The sequence below is a fragment of the Pipistrellus kuhlii genome, unplaced genomic scaffold (assembly GCF_014108245.1).
Source record: "Pipistrellus kuhlii isolate mPipKuh1 unplaced genomic scaffold, mPipKuh1.p scaffold_m20_p_9, whole genome shotgun sequence".
In the NCBI taxonomy this organism is placed as follows: Eukaryota; Metazoa; Chordata; class Mammalia; order Chiroptera; family Vespertilionidae; genus Pipistrellus; species Pipistrellus kuhlii.
Genome location: NW_023425595.1, coordinates 21,064,820 through 21,085,781, shown reverse-complemented (window position 1 = coordinate 21,085,781; position 20,962 = coordinate 21,064,820). Strand labels below are relative to the sequence as shown.

The window sequence follows — 20,962 nt, the reverse complement described above, 5'->3', positions numbered from 1 at the left end:
GGAAGGCAAAGGTCCAGTCAAGTGGAGGCTGGTCACTCTCTCTGTGGGTGAGTTTGGACAGCAGTCTGGGTTGTATGAATCTCCATTCCTCTTCTACTTCCATCTCCTTGGTCCCTGCTGTACACCAACTGTACACCACCCTCAGAGACAGGAAAGGATGAGCTTGCTCAGTTTATTGTTCCATCCCTTCATTGAGTGTTTACATTGACAAGCAACAAAGAGCAAACTGGGTTTCCCTCAATGAAGCCATATAGAGGACAGGCCAAGAGGACCCACATCATAACATCCTGATGCCGGGACTGGGATGGAGCTCACATAAGGTACTTTGATTTCTTCTGCAGGCTCTCGGTGACTGATGCTAGAATTGTCTTGTCATCCTTGTCTGAAACAGCAAGGCAAGTGTTTGTTAGTTTAGTGATGCCAGGGGTAAGGGAAACTCCACATAGCTGGTTACTATGCAGGAACTGCCTGGGACTCTCAATTCTTCCCTGGGGCTGGGCCCCAGTTCTAGTCTTCCAAGGTCAGCTGAGTGTGTGTAGCCAAGAGCTGCCAGTTATTCAGCACTTAATACTGTGCCAGGCACTTCCATGCACTATCTCACTTAAGCCTCACAACAGCCCTAAGAAGTAGATGAGAAAATAGGCACAGAATGGTTTGCCAAGGTCACTCGTCTGGTCACTGGTGGAGCCAGGGCCCTGGCCCATGTGTTTAACAACCAGAATTGAGTTGTCAGGGATCTCTCTCCAGCTGTGGTATGAAATCTAGCTATCTCCCACAGTGCCTTCCTTGGTCTAGTTCTGTCACATAGTTCAGCAGCCACTCTGAAGGCATCACCTCAGTGTGGCAGGCATGTAGCTGACTTGAGAGCCAGAGCAACAGGACAAGGTTCTTTCCCCAAGGAAAGGCATCTATAACAGGATGAAACAGATCTATAACTAGGGAGACAATGGACTTCAATGGACTGTCATGAAGAGTTCAGGGAGTACAGTGGATGAAGCTTGGAGAGGTAGTTGTGGGTGGGGTGGAGCCTTGTTGGTTGAGATTTTGTTGAGAGTATCATGGGAAGGCGAGGGAAGTTCGGCAGGAGGGAACAAGGAAGGTCAGCTTTGCATTTAGCTATGCTACTAGCTGTGTAGCTATGAAGACAGTAGACTGTGTAGGAAGGAATAACATACTTCCCCTACATGTGCACACACAAGCAGAAATGTGGCACATACATGCAGAGTATGGGCATCCACTAGGTTCCCTTTAGCCCTCTCCTCATTTGTGCATCCCATTTCCCCTTATCCAAGACCAGTAGTTTTCAGTCTTGGATCACTTGCAAACATTTGTAACCTGAAGATTCCATGACTCTGCCAGAGAGATTGTGACTGGGGAGTCGGTGTCTTTTTCAAGGCAAGTCTAGGCCTACCAAAGGTGGCAAACTACAGTCGCCTGAGGGTTTGCCAACTCACATCTGCAGGGGCCAGGCACATAACAAATGACATTGAGGGTGGAGAGTGGTACCAAATACGGCCAATGTTTAACCACCTGATGGCAGATTAAATACAAAACATTGCCAGCCATGTGGAGTCAACAACCTCCAGGATTGCCATTTGGTGCCTCTGCCCCAGATGGGAAGCAACCCGTTTCCCATGCCCACTGCACCCCGGCTCCTCCTGCAGCGCTCTCACCATAGACAGTGAATGTGCAGCCGCTGCGGTCCTTGCCCAACTCGTTCTCCACCAGCACGCTGTACTCGCCGCTGTCCTTGAGTGTGCAGGTGGGGATGACGATGGTGCACACCCCGCTAGTGGAGTTGTACCAGAACTTGGAGTTGGCTGTGATGTTGACGTCACCCTTGTAGAGAGTCACGGTGGGCTGGGGGTTCCTGAGGAAGGCACAGGTCAAGGTGCAGTCCTGGCCGCGCAGCACCGTGTGGGGCTTGAGCAGAGTCAGGAAGCGCGGCGCGTGGCGCCAGTCCTTCTTCTCATACGGCTTTAGCTTGGCGCTCAGGTCTTCGACTGCGAGGAGGGAACGCAGAGGCTGTGAGCATCTCTGGGTCCCTACCAGCTCAGAAGGTGCCCTTGAGACCCAACACGTGGAATTTTGATAAGCTGGGTTAGATTCCCAGATGCCACCAACTTTGGGGACTGACTTTTTATTGCTTCCTAAAGTTCTACCACCCCCTTCCCACCCACCTTACCACTTCAGGGTTTTATATTGTACTTTCCAGATCCTGGAGTCCTAGACTTCTTTCTAGCCACCAGCTTCCAAAAACTGAGGTGTTCTCCTGCTTTTAATTCCCCCTCCAAGCGTTCCTCAGTGTCCTCTCAGTTCTCTCCTATATAGACTTGCATTTCACATTTCTTTACACTGTCCCTGCCGTTAACCCCTTCCCCCCACAGTTGCTGGACTTCATGCCCACTCCCTGCTCCTTGGAGACCCTTCCCAGTCCTCACTGCCTTCAGCCCCTGGGCTCAGGACCACTCTCAGCACTACACCCTGCCCCTCCCCCTGGCCCAATACTGTCCCCCAAGGGTACCTCCCCACCTCCATCTTAGTCTCACTCCTCAGTGTACCCCAAAGGTGGCTTCTCCTTTAGGCTTCCTGACCTTAATTGCTCTGCCCAGCTTCCCAATGTTCCCACTCCCACCTCAATGGTTCTCTGATTTTACCTTAAATCCCTGGTACCCTCTTGCATCAGGGATCTCAGGCATAACCTGAGCCCCTAAACACCCTGACTCACTCTTGTCCTTGTTGATGTGCCAAGTGTCCTTGGAGTCCAGTGGATCACTGTCACCGATTTCGTTCTGAGCCAACACGCGTAAGTAGTACTTCCTGCCAAGGAGCAACCGGGTCACCGTGTACTTGTTGCTGAAGACGCGCTCGGCTGCTGTGAACCAGGTGGCGGTGCTCGCATCCCATTTCAGGATGACATAGTGGGCCTCACCGTCCTCCTGCACCACATCGGGGCTGTGGTTCCAGTTCAGGGTCACAGTGTTGGGAACCTCCTCAAACAGCTGTAGATTTGTGGGTGGCTGTGGGAAATCTGGAATAGGCAGAGGGTCCATCAGCCCTGAAGGGTTTAAGGCTTTATGTAAGCTTCCAGCACTCTCTAAACTTTCATTTTTTAAATAACTGACTTGTCTTACAAACTGAGTCTTTTTTTTTTTTTTTTAGTATGTTTTTATTAATTTTAGAGGGAGGAAGGAGAGAGAGATAGGAACATCAATGATTAGAGAGAACCATTGATTGATTGCCTCCTGCACTCTCCCTACTGGGGACCCAGCCCGCACCCTGGGCATGTGCCCTGATCCGAAATGACCTGGTGACCTCTCAGTGCGTGGGAGACACTGAACCAACGGGGCCACACTGGCCAGGGTCACCCCAGTTTTTAACCGATTATCTTCCTCTGTACCTCCTGCCTGTCACCCATTCTCTGCTGTTTCTCTGAACCTACTCTACATGTGTCCTGAAGCTCACCAGGTATGGTAGCAGAAGCTGAAACAAGGGCTTGGTCCTAGTTCAGTGCCCTTGGAGCTTCAGGACAGTGAGGAAAAGTGGCAACAACCCTTCCCATTAGGGCAAAGGCAGATAAAGTCTTACTCTGTGGCACCAAAGAGGCCTTCACCTCCTGAAGGCATGACTGTACAGCGGTAGGAAAGGAAGCACAGAGGGAGCTACACTTTGGAGACTGTGCAGTGATGCTCCTTGAGGCCTCTGCCACCGTCATACCTGCCACTCTCACGTGGATGTCATAGTGTGCCTCTCTGAACTCATCCTGGAGCAAGATGCGGTACACCCCCGAGTCAGAGTGCTTGGTGCTGTTGATGAGGAACTGGGAGTGGTTTTTGCCCTTGGTGATAGCTTTCCTGCCCTTGGTGGGGATGCCATCTTTCTGCCAGATCACACTGGGAGGTGGTGAGCCCTGGTGGTGACAGGAGATGGCACCAGGGGTCACCCAGGTGGTATTTGGGGGCAGGTTCTCCCCCAATGTTGAGGAGTCTCCTGCCAGGCTCTGGTGTCAGGCGCCTGGAGAGGGGCAGAGGCAGAGACTACAGAAACTACAGCAGCCATCTTGGTTAAGTGGTGCACCTTGGTTAAGTGGTGCACCAGGGTCCGGAATGACTCACGGAGAAGGCAGCATGGATGCAGAGGGCTGTCCCAGCACGAACCACCATGTGACTCCTCAGCGGGGCACTGAGGTCAAATTTGGGGGCAGCTGAGATGAAGGAGACAGATATTGGGACATGCATCTCTCTTTCCAGAAGCCTCAGTCTAAGCCTCCCCTCCAAAGCCTTTTCCAACCTTTCCTCCTTTATGCCCTCATCATAGGCCATAAAGACATCTAACAGCTCTGCATGGCTGTGAAGCATTTATCTGTTTTCTCATCGGTCTTCCTCTAATTGTATGTAAAACCCTTGAGGATAGGTCGAGTGTTTTGTTTCATTATCCCTCACACCTCCTTTGGCACACAGTAGGCACTATTTGGCACATATGAGGTGTTTTTTTGTTTTTTGTTTTTGGAAGCCCCTAGGATCACCCCTGGCTCTATCCAGGCACAGCAAGTATGGATGACTTTTTCCTGATCACAGTATGACCCAATTTCCCCCTGTGGAATGAGGTCCCAGCGAGGAAGGTTTGGAAGCTGGGATAAACCCTGGCCCTCTGTGCTCTCACCTGGGGGTGGCATGGCACGGACCCCCTCGTCCAGCTCCATGGGCTCCCCAACCCCAGCCTCATTCACAGCCCGGATTCAGAAGAAGTATTTCTGCCTCTTGGTGAGGCCTCCCACAGTGTAGCAGGTGCCTGAGATGGGATCTTTGTGCACTTGGACCACTCTTTGGAGTCTTCAGCTTGCATCTCCAGGATGTAGCCAGAGGGTGGGTCTCCCTCTGCTGGTTCCCGCCAGGCCAGGGAGATACTGGAGTTGGAGGAATCAGAAACGTGCAGGCCCTGCACCAGGCCTGGGGGTTCTGGGGCACAACACGCATCCAATCAGCCCCCAAACTCGTTTTCACTCAATCCTGTGCCAGTTCCCACATTCAGTGGCCCTGAAAACTAACTTCACAACTTCTCTCTCCATTCTCACAGTTAATACCCTCAATACCTGACCTTGCACACTCAGCAATCTCCAAGTTCAATTCTCCCACTTGACTCAACACGTTCACCCTTGAAGTCAGTGTCCTCCAAATTCAGCATGTTATACATATTCCACCCCTCTACATACAACCCCCCAACCTTTAACCCAACTATCTCCACCACATCCTTTCACATGCAACCTCGCCACCTCAACTCCTAAATTCAACACTCACCATCTACCTAGCACCACTACCCCATCCTCAACCATGCTTCTACTACCTCACTTAATACTCCGAGTTTAATAAAAAAAATTTCCCCCCCCCCATCCTGCCTCCTCATTGTCTCTGGCTCTCAATATTTATTTATTGGCTTTCTTATGTGTCTGAATTCTGTCTCTCTGATAGGCTGGAAGCTCCCAGAAAGTGAAGACTCCTTGATACTTGCCCCCTCCACACCCCATTACACTTTCCCATAGAAGCATTCCTCTTTCTATGGTGAATAGGCTAATTCCACTATGTGTTGGGGTCTGGAAGCCCCTAACTCACTGTCAGGGTCTCTGGCCACCAATGAGTTGGATGGTATACTGGGCTGTCCGGGGCCTGCCTTATTCACAGCTATAACTCGGAATTCACATTCTTTATCCTCCAGGAGACCATCCACTGTGCATTTGGTGCCTGAAATGGGAATTTGAGTGGTCATGAGGCCAGGAGGTCCACGCAGTAAGAGGGCAAGGAAGAGGCGGTCTTGGGTGCTATTAAAATCCCCAAAGGAGTTGGGGAAGGAAGTATGTTCAGATCAACAGGGGTCATGTTCCATCCAGCAAAGCCTCTCTTAGTCCCTTCCTGGACTCCGTCTCCAGGAACTCACCCTGGATGGGGTCCTTGTTGAATGGCACCCACAGGTTACTGCCTTTCTTCCTTTCTACAATGTAGCCGAGCACTGGGGCTCCCCCATCCTGGGTGGGTGCATTTCACGTGATGGTCATAGTCTCTTTGGTCACATCAGTCACTTGAGGCTGGGAGGCAAGACCAGGGGGCTCTGTAGGGGATGGAGAGAGGGCAGAAGTTAGGAGAGGGAGCACATAGACAGTTGCCCACCCCATGCTGACCTCTGGCTGCCTCTTTAAAAACATACGCTCAACTTAAACCCATGATTCTTAACTCTGGTTGCACATTAATATGAAGTGGGAAGAAGAAAAGAACAAAACATATCCCACCAATAATTAGTGTCTAGGTCCTACCTCCAGATAGTTTAAATTAAGATTGAGAATCACCCACTTAAACCTTCCAACATGTGTCACCCCCAATGCCCCAGTTTTTAAAAATGTGTGAGTGTGTGTGTGTGTGTGTGTGTGTGTGTGAGAGAGAGAGAGAGAGAGAGAGAGAGGCTGTTATTTATGCAATTTATGCATTTATTGGTTGACCTCTGTATGTGCCTTGACTGGGGATTGAACCCACACCTTGGCATATTGGAGTGACACTCTGACCAACTGAGCTACCCAGCCAGGTTGCTCCAGTTCTTAAGGTACTGTCTTGACAAGTTGGGACATGGGATCAGTTGGAAGGAATGTAGCAAATAATTTAGTAATCTTAATTGAAATATTGATGTTATCAAGGGTTTTCTTTGGAAAAAGAAATCTTAGCATGGATTAAGGTTATTCCTAAAGTAACATCTCTCACTTGGGTTTGGGATGGTTTCTGGAGTGGAGAAACCAAGTGGAGTCAGATGCCTGGAATTGTGTACAGTTTTGGAAATATACGCAGGAGTATGTTGTGCATGTGCTCTGACTGGGAAAAGTTGAGAATTCCTGCCCCAGAGGATATTTGGCTCTTACTCTGGAATCCGTCTGTCTCATGGGTGACTAGAGAAATGACCCTGTGAAATTCCCCACAGACCAGCATTCCTCACTGGCTAAAGGCCCCCGTCCTGAATCCTGAGTGTGCCACTGAGCTTGGGGCTATCTCACTGACTGATAGGATTTCCTGCAAACACTTCATCTGTCTCCAGAGGGTTTCTCACTCCTTCTGAGTTGACGGCCAGGATGCGAAACTGGTAGGCTTTTCCCTCTTCCACTTTGTTGGTGGAGAACTTGGTGTCTTTGCTGTCCACTTCGCCTATTTTAATCCAGGACTTCTTGCCGACTGCCCTCCGTTCCACTATGAACTGTGTCACAGGCCGCCCACCGTTGTCCTTTGGGGCCTTCCACTTCATGTGCACACAATTACCCGAGAGCTCCAGGAACTCCACTCGGCCCTGGGGAGGCTTGGGACGGTCTGAGGACAGAAGATGCCGTCAGCATGGGGCTTTGGAGCAAAGAGTCAAAGGGATTCATCCCACTTGCCTGTGGCCCAGCCAGACTAAATCATAGCTATTAATAGATTCTGAACTTTCCCTGTGTCCACTAGCCTTCCTTCTAAGACCTGTCCAAAGATTTGATCCTTGTCCCTCCGCCCCAGTCTCATGTCTGCCTCAGAGTGGGTAGGCTAAAGATCTGAGGGGCATTGTCAGACTCCCATCTTGTCCCCTTCCAGACAAGATCTTCCCCTCTTCTGAGCTTCCAGAACTCCAGTGTTCTCTGGTTATTAGACATGTTAGAATTACATGTCTTCAAGTTTCCCTTTTGGGTTGAGAGACTGCTGGGGATACTTCACCTCTGTGTCCTCGGGACTGAGAACACAAAGAAGGTGCTAATTTTGTGACTGGATTGAATCGAATCCAAACCTTCCCACCCCATGGCTTGATGGAAATGCAGGAGAAGGAGGAGGAAAGAATGGTGTCTGTGTGTTACATGTGGAATATGAGTTCACAAAGGTCAGCTTCTCATCTCTTTACTCAACCTTATGCTCTGACCCATCTCAAATCCCATTCCCACTCATATTCCAAGTTTTTCTCCAATCTCATTTTATCCTCAATCCCAACTCCAGTAATCTCCCCAACTAACCTCACTTCCATCCCTAAAATCCCACTTTTTTTTTTACCTCATTGCCACCATACTCCCAACCATGTCCTCATCTCCAAGTCAAAAATAATACTTAAGTAACATTTGAAGGTCTATTATATGCTATGCACTGTGCTTTATTCACTTGAAGTAGTTACTTTAAAAAAAATCACTCTCTTCCACAGAGAAACTGAGGCTTAGGAAAGTTAATTGACTTGCCCAAGGCCACCTAGTTAGGAAGTGGGGCTTCTGGCTACAAAGCCAGAACTCTATTGCCATTCTCAACCCAAACTCCAACTCTGTCTCCAGTCTGCTTCCTACCCTGAGCACTGGATGCAGGTGCCCTCAGCCCAGCCCACCCAGGGTCCTGCCCTCACCCAGCACGTTGAGGTATAGAGTGGCCGTGGCTGAGCCATGGTCATTCTTGAGCTTGAGCAGGACAAGGCCACTGTCCTCACGCACGCAGTTGGAAATGGTGAGCAACGCCTGGTCTTCCTTGTGCTCCATGGACACGTGTTCCTCCTCTGTCACCTCCACGCCATCCTTGTACCAGGTCACTTTGGGAAGTGGCTTTGCCCGGAAGGGCAACTTGACAGTGTGGCCCACCTTCACGGTCACTGGGTGCTCAGCAAGTGCCTCCAGTAGGGAGGGGTCGATAGTAGGAGGATCTTCAGGGCAGGGATGGTAGGGAAGACTCATCCAGTAGGGATGGGAGAGGAGTTGAGGGGGTGGAGGAAGAGCATGTGGGTGGGGCAGGCGTGATTGAGGTTTGTCTACAGTGGGACCATACCTGTGATGAATACCGAGGCTTCACTCTCAGCGCCCTTGGCCCAGAATGTGTACTTGCCCTCATGCTCTGGGCCCATATTGGGGAAGATGAGTTTGTGCACTGCACCCTGCTTCACGATCTGCACATCTGGTAAGTCCGTGATCTGGGGGGGTAAGAGGAGGGTGTGAGTGTGAGTGTGTGCCCGCTGATCCCCTTCCTCCAGGGTCCCCTTCCCTAGCCCCTGCTCCAACCTCTTTGCCATCCTTCAGCCACACACCCTCCACCTTCTTGTCGTTCAGCGCTACGCACAGCTCAGCCGGGCTGCCTGTGGCCACATGCACATCGGACATCCCACTCTTCTAGGAAGCCAGGCGCTCTAGGGAGAAAGGGAATGCGGGCTTGGGGAAGGGGCAGGTGTACTGTATCTTTCAAAAGCATTTATGATGAGCACGAGGTTTGAAAATGGTCAGTGTGGGAATTGGAGCAAGTTAGGTGAGGGTTTGGGAAAGGTCAATGGCACTGGGAGATGGCCGCCAGGAAGACTAGGAGATGACTATTGGGGTTGGGGTGGGGGTAGCCAATCGTTTGAGAATGCTTAGCGGGATTTATAATGCTCAGTCGAAGAAGGAGAATGGATGGTGGGCATGCAGGTGGTTGGTGGAGTTGGGATGATTAGTTGTGGTGTTGCTGGTCTGTGAGAGGCCCAGGGTCATTGGGAGTTGAGGGTGGTAAGGGTCAGTGGGCAATGGTGGGGATTGGCCAGGATCAAGGGGCGTGGGATGATCATGTTTGCTGGGGATAGTCAGAGACTAGAAGTAAAGGATGAATGAAGTGAAGGGATTTTGGATAGAGTTCAAGAGATAGGGGATGATCAGGATCTAGGAGGTAGAGATGGTCAGAGCCTGGGAGGTCAGAATGTGGGAGATGGGGGTGGTCAGAGTGGGGAGGTAGAAACTGATCATGGTCTGGGGGAGGGTTGAAGTCATAGGGGGCTGATCCATATCCAGACTGACAGGGTGCATACCCTCCATGGTGACTGTGGCAGTACTGCAGTATTCAGTGGGGTCCCCATCCTGCATTGCGACCACGGTGTACTTGCCACCGTCACTGAGCTGTGCATAATCAATGATCAGCTCTGCTCGCTTGCCCTCATGACTCATGCTGTACTTGTTGCTGCGCTCCAGCAGCTGCCCATCCTTCTTCCAGCACAGTGTCACGTTCTTGGATGTCAGCTCACACTCAAGACATGCACGGCTCCTCTCTTTCCTTACATTCTTGAGGGTGCTCACAAACTTGATGGGGATGCCTGTGGACAGAGAAACACTTGGACCTGTCCCTGATCACCTACATCCCCTTTTGCAACTACTTGCTGCCCTGATCATCTTTTTGGCCCCAGAAAACACAGGGACTTGTGATGTGGAGTGTGTTTACTTGCTAGCTGATTGCAATGCACTTATGCTCCGAGTCTCTGTTTCCTCATATATAAAATGGGATAAATGTCCCCTGGTAACCCCCCAAATAACTGCATTCTCTCTCCGTTGTCTGGGTCTTTACACATACTATTCCCTCTTCTGAGAATGTCTCTTCCTCTCCCTCCTTCTCTGAAAGCTGAACTATTTTTTGTTCTTCTTGGTAAAGCTCGGCCATCACCTCATCACATTCTTTCTGACATGGCCAGGTGGTGCCTCTTCTTTGGGCTCCTACAGCTTCTTTGTCTCCCTCCATCACAGTAATGATAATTCCATGTCACAGGTGTCAAATGTGGTTCCCATGTGCGACATGTTTCTTGGTGTACCCATCATCATCAGGTACAATTCTCCAAACTAGTTACAAGAATGTGAATAGTCAAGAGTGATATGCTGTAATATATGTAATATGTGATATAATAATTTCTTGGCCCATGATTTCCCAGCTGATAATAAGACCCTCATATATCTTGACTCCTTGCTTGAGAATGTCTGTTCTAATTCTATTTCCACATGTGCCTCTCCCACTATACTAGGAGTTAGGGGAGAGGCAAACCCTCTCTGTTTCTAATACCCATCAAAGGGCTTTGCAAAGAGGACATGAGTGGATAGATGAATGGATGAATGGTTGAATGGATAGATGGATGACTGCCCATGTGGAAGTTGCTGTGACATAAAGCCCACCCCTCAAGCTCTAGCCCAATCACTCATGATCAATAGTGAGCTGGGCCTTCTGTACCAGATCTCCCACCTGGGCAGAGAACTCGCCACTGTCACTGAGCCAGGCATCCTTAATCTTAAGCGTGTGGGTCAGACCATCCTCAGACACTGAGATTTCATACTTTTCATCCCTCTTCAGCTCCTTCCCATTGAACTTCCACACAAAGTCGGGCACTTTCTTGGAGAGGCGGATCTCAAATACAGCTGTCTGGCGCTCTGTCACCTTCACTGGCTGCATTTCTCCGAAGAACTTCAGTGGCTCATCTGCAGCAAAAAGTAGGAGGGCCAGTCATTGGACTGCAGCCCTGGTCTCTCCTGAGCAGTGGGATGATGAAGGGAACATAGAGACTGAGGTGTCATTGGCCTCCAGTAGCCCATAGTTGGGGAAAGTATCCTTCCTTTCATTCTGCTTGTAAATCCTCTCACAGTGTTTACACGATCTCCTCCCCAGGGAACTTAATGGCAATTTAAAAAGGCATTTGTGCAGTTTTAGATATGTGCCAGGAACTCTTCTAGCCAAAGAGCATATAGTAATGCATTCAATTCCCACATAGGTAGATTCTACTATTATTCCCCATTTTACAGATGGGGAAATGGAGGCAAAGAGAGGTTAAATAACTTGCCCTAAATCACACAGCTCATAGGTGACAGAAGCTGGGATTTGAATCCCAAGAGTCTAATTCCAGAGATTTTACTCTTAACTACTATGCTACACTGGCCCATGGCACTTATGATCACATAGTCCTCTCCCTAACACCACTTGTCTCCCTGCTACATGAACTCCCATTCCCATGCCCACACTCATACCCAGCACTCTGAGCTCTGCAGTCATCCGCTTGTCACCCACAGTCAGGCTGTAGATGCCTGCATCATTCATATTCACGTTGGTAATGACCAGCATGTACTTGGTGCCCACCTGCTTCACATCATACTTGCCCAGGGAGTACTGGATCCTCAGTGGCTCAGTACCCTGATATATGAAACAGGTAGAAAAGCTGATGAAGTGGTTTAGGAGACTTTCAGAGGTCCTCATTTCCCAAGGCCAGTCTGAACTGGAAGACTGCCATGTCTACCTCTTTAAGCACCTAAAACACTCCCAGAGGCCCATAAGATCTCTCTAGCCTCATTCTCTGGCTCATTGGGATCCAGGGGCCCTGTCTTCCCGAAGGCCCGAACTCTTACTATGATGAGTTTATTTGATGCTTTCTCTTAGAGGCACAGAGACCTCCAGGACCATCTAATCCAGTCTTTTCAGATGGGCAGACTGAGGCATAGAGGAAAGCAAATGTCTCAAATTAAGCAGCAAAGTGGTAGAACAGCTAAGAATAGAGCCCAGCTCCCAGCCAGTTTTAACCACATCAGGTGGCATTCTCTTGATGGGATGGAAGAAAGGATATGGCTGATGGAAAATGAGAGGGTCTGTGAAGGGAGGGGTTGCAGAGAGGAAATGATATTGCAGAGTGGGCCCCGACTAGGTGCTCCCCACCTTGACCCATGTCATCTTGGTATTGGGGTCCTTCAGCTCCATGATGCAAAGATCACCGTGGTGTCAATCTTGGTCTCTATGTCTTCCAGGGGCTTTAGAATCCGGATGGCCTGAGAGATTGGGATAACAAAATGGTAGTGTCAAGGGTGCCTGAAGCCTGCCTAGTTTGTGGCCTCAATCCTGGAGGAGCTCCCCAAGGGCCTGGGAGAAATGACTTGACTGATTAGATAGCTTGCTTCCCCTAACTCCTGCCGCTGATCAACTGGAGGATTTAGGGGAAGACAGATAAGCTAGCCAGGGGATGAGAAAAGCAAATATGATGTAAAGCAGATGAGCACCATTTGCAGGTCTGTTACTATGGATTTTTACATAGTAACAGATCTGCAAATGGATCCATTACATAGATTTTTCTAATTCCATTGTAGGTGAGTAATAATGACAAGTTGGTCGAGTAAATGAATGAAAACAACACAAAAACAAATGAAAGCGAAAGTATAGTTTTCATTTGGTAGATGAGGACACTGAGGTTCAGAGAGATGCCCATGTCCAGTTAAAAAGACAGTAGAACTGGGATTTGAACCTAGGTCTGTCTGACTCCAAGTCCATGCAAGTATATTAGGGAGAGAAGAGAGGAGAGGTAGAAGGGAGGTGACTTGAGTGTCTTTTCTGCTTTTGTTGTAGAGCACATGTGTCAAACACAAGGCCCGCGGGCCAAATCCGTCCCGCCAGGCCTTGCAATGTGGCCCGCACCGCGCTGTCATCACTGCACTCCGCTGCGTTTCCATCACAATGACAGTTTATGACTGTTCAGTAAACCATTCGGCCCGCGATTTAGGCTGGATTTTAGATTTGGCCCCTTCTCTGATTGAGTTCGACACCCCTATTGTAGAGTATGCCTTCGAGTACATGTGTGCAGGCCAGGTGACACAAAGGTGTTAGCCCTTTCGGTGAGACCCAGGCCCAGCCTGCAGACCCTGACCCCCATAAGCACTGACCTCCACTTCTACTTACTTCATCCCTTTGAGCTTCTTGAGCAGCCTCCGAAAGTCAGTGAAACCGTACTCCACGCAGACCTTCTCAAAATCCTTCTTAGGCATGTTGGACAAAATCTCCAGCATCTCTTTCTCATCTGTCACTTTCTTCTGCTGCTTCTTGGGAGCAGGGGCAGACCTGGGAGGAGGTAGGGACCGAGTTTGGACTCAGCAACTTCCTCTGAAGACAGAGGGAGCTCCTCCTAACTTGAGATACCTCTCCACACTCCATGAATTTTTGGAGCGAGGGCCATTAAATCAAAGCCTTGTTGAAACACCTTCAAGAAGCTCTAGCCTGGAGAGTGGGGGGACAGTACCCTGGGCAGAGGAGCCTTCCAATCTCACTTCTTTTTCAACATCTTTTTGAAACCCATTTTTTCTTGACCTGAGGACAGAGAGAGGGACAGGGTCAGGCAGGGGAATTTGGTTCTTTTTTTTTTTTTTTTTAAATATTTTTTATTGATTTTACACAGAGAGGAATTGAGAGGGATAGAGAGTTAGAAACGTTGATGAGAGAGAAACATCGACCAGCTGCCTCTTGCACACCCCCCACTTGCACATGCCCGCAACCAAGGTACATGCTCTTGACCAGAATCGAACCCGGGACCTTGCAGTCCACAGGCTGACGCTCTATCCATTGAGCCAAACTGATTTCGGCTGGGAATTTGGTTCTTAATGAGAAAGACCAGGAAGAGGAGGTTGACTCACCCTCTGTCACCTGCAAGGACACAGTATAGATGGTGTCTGCATGGTCATTGCTTGCAATGCACTTGTAGTTGTCAGAGTCATCCGAGGTCAGTGGCTCCAGCTGGATCAGAATCCGGCCATTAGTAAGGGGCAGGGGAGGGGACCATAGGGAGACTTTCTGGAAGAAAGGAGGACATATTTGGGGGCGGGGCTGAGTGTTGGGGGTGTATGTGCGGAGGATTGAACAGCCTCTATAATTTGGAGGTAGCAATCAGTGTGAGTGTCTGTGTTTGTAGCCTGATTCTGCACGGACTCTCTCCCTTGGTGGTGAGCTCCTGGAACACGGACTTCCTCTGGGTTGTAATTCTATCTGCAGCTTCTGGCACAGGGCTAAGAACTCCTTTCTCTAACACATAATTACTCCTCTGTACCAGGGGCCGAGCCCCTGAGGAAGTAGCGGTAAGACTGTCTTGGGCAGATAGCGTGGTATTTACAGCCTAGTGGAGCTCTCAGAAAGGGTTTGCTGAGGGAATGAGTTTGTGCAAGGGTTGGCAAATAGGGGACTCTGGGTCTTTCTGAGGAGAAGGAACTAACTTTGGTTTCTGGGGGAGCAGCGAGGCTCTTTGCTTTTCACAGTGGAAGTTGGGGGCAAGACCAGTTGGGACAGGAGTAATTATAGGCCTAGGTCTCCTAGGAATCCATCTCTCCAGACTAGAGGTTGCAGAAGCTGGTTAGACCTAAGAATTACCAGCCCCTGGCAAGACTCTTCTGGAAGACTCTCCTGAAAAGCCCAGGAACCCTACCCGCATTCCCATTCTATGACCAGCCCCTCCCCCCATCCCTCCACTCAGCCTCCCTCTACTCACTATGGTCCTGTCCCTTTGGAACACTCCTTCTTTTCCATTTGTGCTAGCCCCCTTCCTGGTTCTGCCTTTGTTCTGGCTCTGCCTTGTCTCCCCCCCTCCCCTACAGTTTGGTCCCTTGCTCACTCTGGGAAGGCCCCAGCTCCTGACTGGCCTCTCTTATCCTGCCCCTCCTCTAGGGTAATGATAGCCTCTTTTCCCACCTCCCAGTTCTGGGGTCTCGCTGTGACTGTCTTGTGGGTGAGAGGACCCGCGGCTCCCTGGAGTAGGGTACCCCCCTCTGGCCTCCCGGGTAACTGGATCTCAGGCGGGGCCCCAAACCTTCAGCATGTGCTCCTTGTTAATGCTGTCTTAGAACATCATGGCAGACTCCTTGATGGGGATGCCACTTTCCCGCTTCTAGGAGATGTTCGGCTTGGGGTTCCCCTGGACCTGGGCTCGGAACACAGCTTTATCCCCTGCAGCGGGCACAGGATGCATGTTCACCTGGTAGCCTCCAGGCTGCACCTGCTGCCTGCTCCCTGCCTCCTCCCAGGCATCTCGCTCCAGCCCAGGCAGGAGGAGGAGCCTTGGCCTGGCTCTGACAGTGTTTGCATGTGGTGTTGATGGTGGTGGTGGGGTGGCTGGGTTTATGGAAAAGAAAGGGAAGCACCTAGGAGCATGGGGAGAGATGGGATGGGGTCAACGTACTCTCAGGCACAGTGACTGGCTGAGGCTTCTCCACGAACTCAGGGATACTCTCTCCCTCAGGGATGTTGGAATTCTGAGTCACCAAACTGAAGAACTGGACAGTGCTCGACGAGAACGACTTAGTCATGACTTCCTCTGTGGTAGAGAGATCAGAATGAACTCCAGGCAGAGCTCAGGCTGGTTTTAGAGAACTGGCCTTTTGTTTGAGGGGATGGTGGGATACGTCAGGCCAGTGCCAGCAGATCAGCTTTTACCAAGAAAGGAGGCCCTAGAGCCTGGAGTCATTGTATTATGGCACATTTCAACCACTAGGGGGAGCCAATTTCTCTTCCATCCCTCAATGGCCAATCACCCTTTTTGAGCCACCTTCTGAGTACTTTTTAAAATTTTTTTATTTTTTAAGGAGACTTCTCTTTTGGGAATTTCATTTCTTTTCTTTCTTTTTCTTTTTCTTTTCTTTCTTTTTAAAAAAATATATTTTATTGATTTTTTACAGAGAGGAAGGGAGAAAGAGAGAGAGTTAGAAACATCAATCAGCTGCCTCCTGCACACCTCCCACTGGGGATGTGCCCTCAACCAAGGTACATGCCCGTGACCGGAATCAAACCTGGGACCTTTCAGTCCACAGGCCGACGCTCTAGCCACTGAGCCAAACTGGTTAGGGCTTTTGGGAATTTCTTAATCTCTTGTGATTGACTCCTGGAAATCCTGGTCCCCCGGTAGCATGAGGAGGGGCTGGGCTTGCTCCCGCTTGGGAGGCCTGGTAGCTTAGCTGAGCTCTGCTGTGGGCCTTCCCCCTGCCCTCCTGTGGTTCAGCCTTCATTGCCATGGAGTAGGGATTCCTGACTGAGGAATATTCCTGACAGGAGATATTCCCAGTCCAGTGGGACTATATATGGGAATCTCACATCTGAAAGAGCATATTCAATATGTTAATATAATTTTACATTTGGGGAAACAAGTTGTTTTTTTCAATATTAACCACACAAAATCTTATTGGCTTAGTGAGTTAATGATAATTGCTCTGAATCATGGTTCCCTTTCCTTGTCAGGAACTGTGCTAAGCACATTTCAGAGATTATTTTATTTCATCCTCATAGTGACCCGGTGAAGGAGGTGCCAGTATTATCCCCACCAAGCTGAACGAAGGAGGAGAGAAAAATGTGTTAAGAAGCCCCGTTGCCTGCTGTTCACTGGAGTCAGAGGTCTCAAACGAGAGTGTGCAGTCTGTACCCAGTCCGTATATGTCTCATTTGACCTCCACAACGTTTAAACAAAAAGTATCCCTATATCTAAAAATTGTGAGATTTCATAGAAGTTCAGGTTTCTGGTTTCTTGAATTTTCATACGGTAACAACTAGTGGGAGGTGAATATGGCTGCCCCTTTCGATGGGGTATGTCCTCTCGAGTTGACCTCAGTCTCTTTCATGCATTTATGTTCCCTGCCTGGACCTTGAGGGTCAGTGGTTTTAAACTCTGGCCACATATTAGAATCTCTGAGCGTTTTAAAAACAAACAGCTGGTTTAACAGTTGGGTGAGGCTCAGGTATTGCTATGTTTTTTACTCCTCTCCCTCTCGTGCCCACACTAAGATGACTCTATCTCCAGCCAGTGCTGATAATCCCTGCTGTCATCACTTGAACTTGCAACTTCTGCCCTAAAGTCCCGTCTCCTCTTTGCTCTGCGTCACTGACCAGGAGGGGGTGGTGTAGCATGTTTATCTGGCTTTGACCTCTGCACGCAGAGGACTCTGAAGGACGGCCTGTCCAGAACTTGGAGGGAGGAGCAATGGCTGAGAGGATGGGGATTCAATATCCTGGCCCCTGGCCATTTCCTAATCACTTTTCTCTAGAGACATGACTCAAACAATCTGTTTTGGTCTGAGACCATTTCTCAGCTTTTCCTTGGATCTGTCCTCCCCAGGTCTGGTCCCCAAGGGCTGAGAGCTGGAAGCTTAGGTCAATTGTTTGGCTGTTTGTCCTCTCTTGGCTGGCAACTCAAAGCCTTCTATCTCTTAAGTGGAACAGGGTCAGCATTACTCATATGTAGATAAGGTGGCAGCCTCCCTAACTCCCTCCATGCTGAAATTCTACCTTCAGGGATGCATGTGTTTGCCTATGGCTCTGATCTCCTCAAGTAATTAAGAGTTCACCATGCCCTGACTGGTTTGGCTCAGTGGATAGAGTGTCGGCCTGCGGACTCAAGGGTTCCAGGTTCGATTCCGGTCAAGGGCATGCACCTTGGTCGCAGGCACATCCCCAGTGGGGGTGTGTGCAGGAGGCAGCTGATTGATATTTCTCTCTCATCAATGTTTCTAACTCTTTATCCCTCTCCCTTCCGCTCTGCAAAAAACCAATAAAAATATATTAAAAAAAAAAAAAAGAGTTCATCAGTCACTCACACACAGCCACATGATTGATTTTTTGTAAACTGTTTTCCTGGAGAGCTGATCTGTGGGTGAACATAGGGCTGGCCGAGGCTTTATCAAGGCACAGATTAGAAGCACAGGTTAGGAGAGGGTTGCTCTTGGTATTGCAAATACTGAGGCCATCCAGGGGGTGGATGTGGAGGAAGAAAGGCTGCCCCTTCCCTCCCCGCCCCCCACTGGCCCCCATTCTACTTGCCTCCCACAATCTTGGTTGTCTGGGAGAAGGTCTGCACATGGGTGGAGGAGCTGGAGAACTCCATGGACTCTGCATCAATGCTGATGGTGAATGGTTGTCATGGTGACAGCAGGCGTGGGCACTCACCTGGGAGGACAGGCAGAGGATGAGGCCATGAAGGACAGGAAGGGAGTAGGAAGGAGATTCAGAGATTGTGTGTGTGTGTGTGTGTGTGTGTGTGTGTGTAGAGGGGCAGGTGGACACAGTGGGTGAGAGGCAATACGCCTTTTCTGTCTGGCCTCTATCTTTCCTCTTTGTATCTCACTTTCCCAGCCTGGCTACAAGGATCAAATGGGCTTGTCCTCCACTGAGTAATCCCAAACCATTCCAGGTTCTGGGAGGAGAGGAGGTAGGGCTTAGGTTTATCCTGCAAACCAAGGAAGGCCCAAGGCACCGAGGATACCGATGGACAGCTACATGGAACTAGGGAGTTAATGACAGGCAACGGGGCTGGAGGTTTCATCAGGAGGAATGAAGTCAGATCTAAGAAGGAACTTCCTGACTAAGCCACCCTGGAGTGGCCTTGGAAGGAAGCTGTGAATTTCTTCCTGGGCCTTGGGGCCCCTGGCACCGGTGGAAGGCCAAGACAGATGACAGCTCATTATTCCAGCTCTTCCTTTTGTGACATAGAAAAGGACAGAGTTGATTTCATATAGTTTTAAAAAAACATTGGAACTTCAATCACCTAGTTGAAAAACAATATAAACATCTTGGTGAAGAGGCGCCCTTCCATCTCAGCCCCCATCTCACAACCCTCCCCCAACAGGTAAGCACTGGTGGTCTCTGACTCCTTCATGGAAACAGGAATGTCTTTGTCCTTGTCCCCTTTTTTTACGTGTAAGGTAGCCTATTATACACACTATTCATTCCCTTCCTTTTTCATTTCACACATCTTGGAGGTCCCTCCATATCAGTCCATAGTTTCCTCCATATCTGTCCATAGTTAATAGCCACATGGTATTTCATCTAATCAGCATGGCAGTTTCTAAACCCCTGCTTTGCAAACGAGGAAACTGATGAACTTGTCCAAGGTCACTCAGACTGGAATCCTGGCCTCCTACTCCCAGTCCAGAGCCCTTCCAGGGGATCCCAAAGCCCTGTTCTGAACCAGGCAGTTCAAGGCCAAACTTTATCTCCCCGCCCACCCCCACCATGATCTCTCTCAGCCTGTCCTTTCTCCCTCTAGCTTCTGAGACCACCTCTGTCCCAGCTCCTGAGGTCCCTCTCAGCTCAGGAGGTAGCTTCTGCCCCTTCTTGAGGGATGAGGGAAGTCTTACCTTCGTATGACCAGTCCCTCCTAATCCTCAAACGCTGTGTCCAGGGCTTTGGAGGAGCAGCTAGTGCCCGGGTGGTAGAATGGCCAGTCTCCTTCTTCCGTTGCCTTAATAGTGAGGCCACCAGGAGTCACCGGTTCCTTAAATGTCTGGCCCCTGGGGGCTATCCCTTACTCAGGCTCAGCAGCTGCCCCAGCTGACACACTGCTTTGGGGGGATGGAGTGGGAAGAGGAAGAGGCGCCAAGGCTGCAGGAAATGCTGGGCATGGGTGGGCAGGGGCTGAGGACGGTGGTCTAGGGGTACTTTACCTGTTCCTTTGCGGCAGAGGTTTTGCTTCTCACTGCTGCTGCGTGGGAACTCTTTGAGCTGAGGGGCTCAGGTGTGTGTGTGTGTGTGTGTGTGTGTGTGTGTGTGTGTGTGCACGAGCACATGGACAGTCCAATGGGAAGATCAAGGCAGTCTTCTATTTTGCACAAGTCCAGGAAATACCATTCATCTATGTGTGGTCCCTGCACAGCCTGTTAGCCTTCCTCCCTCTTGCCACTCCTGCAGCCCAATCCCCCAACTTGAAGGGCAGGAGGTCAATCCCCCTGTGGGAGGGTGGCTAGACACCAGGCCCCTACCCCTGACCTCCATCCCAGCTGTTCAAGCCCCTCCTCATTCTGTTCTGTCTGTAGTCTACCTGCATGGCTCGACCCTTAACCAGCCCACACAAGGTCCTGGCACGTGGAAGGACCTGCTGGCTGATCAGCAGCCCTGCCCTAGGCCCCCTCCTGTCTGGAAATGACCCCTGCTTGCCAGCCATGGCATCACGGCTACTTTTGCTGCATCCCTGGGGGCAGGGGCAAGAATAGAACAGGAGTGTCCAGAACTTGAGCCCACGGGCAGATTCCCCAGGCCCACTGGGAGGGGTGACTCTCAAGTCCAGGCCTTGAAAGGGAAATTACCGGTTGCAGCTGCTGTTGGGACCTATAGGGTTAGCATGGGATAAGTGTGCTGGCCAGCAGGGAGGGGCTGGGGTGGCGACCTGAAAGTCCTCCACCTAGCCTTGGCTCTTCAGGCCCATGTGCTGGAACTGGTGCCTGGCCAGCCGCGTTGCCTTCTGTAGATGCCTGCCACACCTGTTCTTGAGGCTTTCCCTGTCCCAGGGCTTCTGGCTGGATCAGGGTGAGGGTGTGTGAGAATCCTGTCCAATGGACTTCTTTGGCTTTGCAGATCTGGATTCTCTCCATACTCCCAATCTCCACAAGGGATTGTTGGGAGATGGGGACACACACACACACACACACACACACACACACGGAAGAGGA

At 50.2% G+C, this 20,962-nt stretch overlaps 1 protein-coding gene across 1 annotated transcript; it reads right to left on the bottom strand.

The window, feature by feature from the left end:
* Positions 1–158: 158 nt before the first annotated feature.
* Positions 159–19,843, bottom strand: IGSF22 (immunoglobulin superfamily member 22). Its single transcript, XM_036427797.2, is given in 25 exon segments — positions 159–382; positions 1,674–2,003; positions 2,729–3,031; positions 3,718–3,910; positions 4,116–4,204; positions 4,663–4,803; positions 4,806–4,958; positions 5,610–5,738; positions 5,932–6,102; positions 7,035–7,337; positions 8,380–8,670; positions 8,793–8,934; positions 9,023–9,147; positions 9,796–10,077; positions 10,949–11,221; positions 11,765–11,927; positions 12,444–12,493; positions 12,496–12,553; positions 13,439–13,613; positions 13,820–13,859; positions 14,183–14,282; positions 15,346–15,482; positions 15,715–15,849; positions 18,339–18,464; positions 19,655–19,843. Coding segments are annotated over 24 exon segments (3,918 nt in total). The 5' UTR covers positions 18,403–18,464; positions 19,655–19,843; the 3' UTR covers positions 159–311.
* Positions 19,844–20,962: the final 1,119 nt, after the last annotated feature.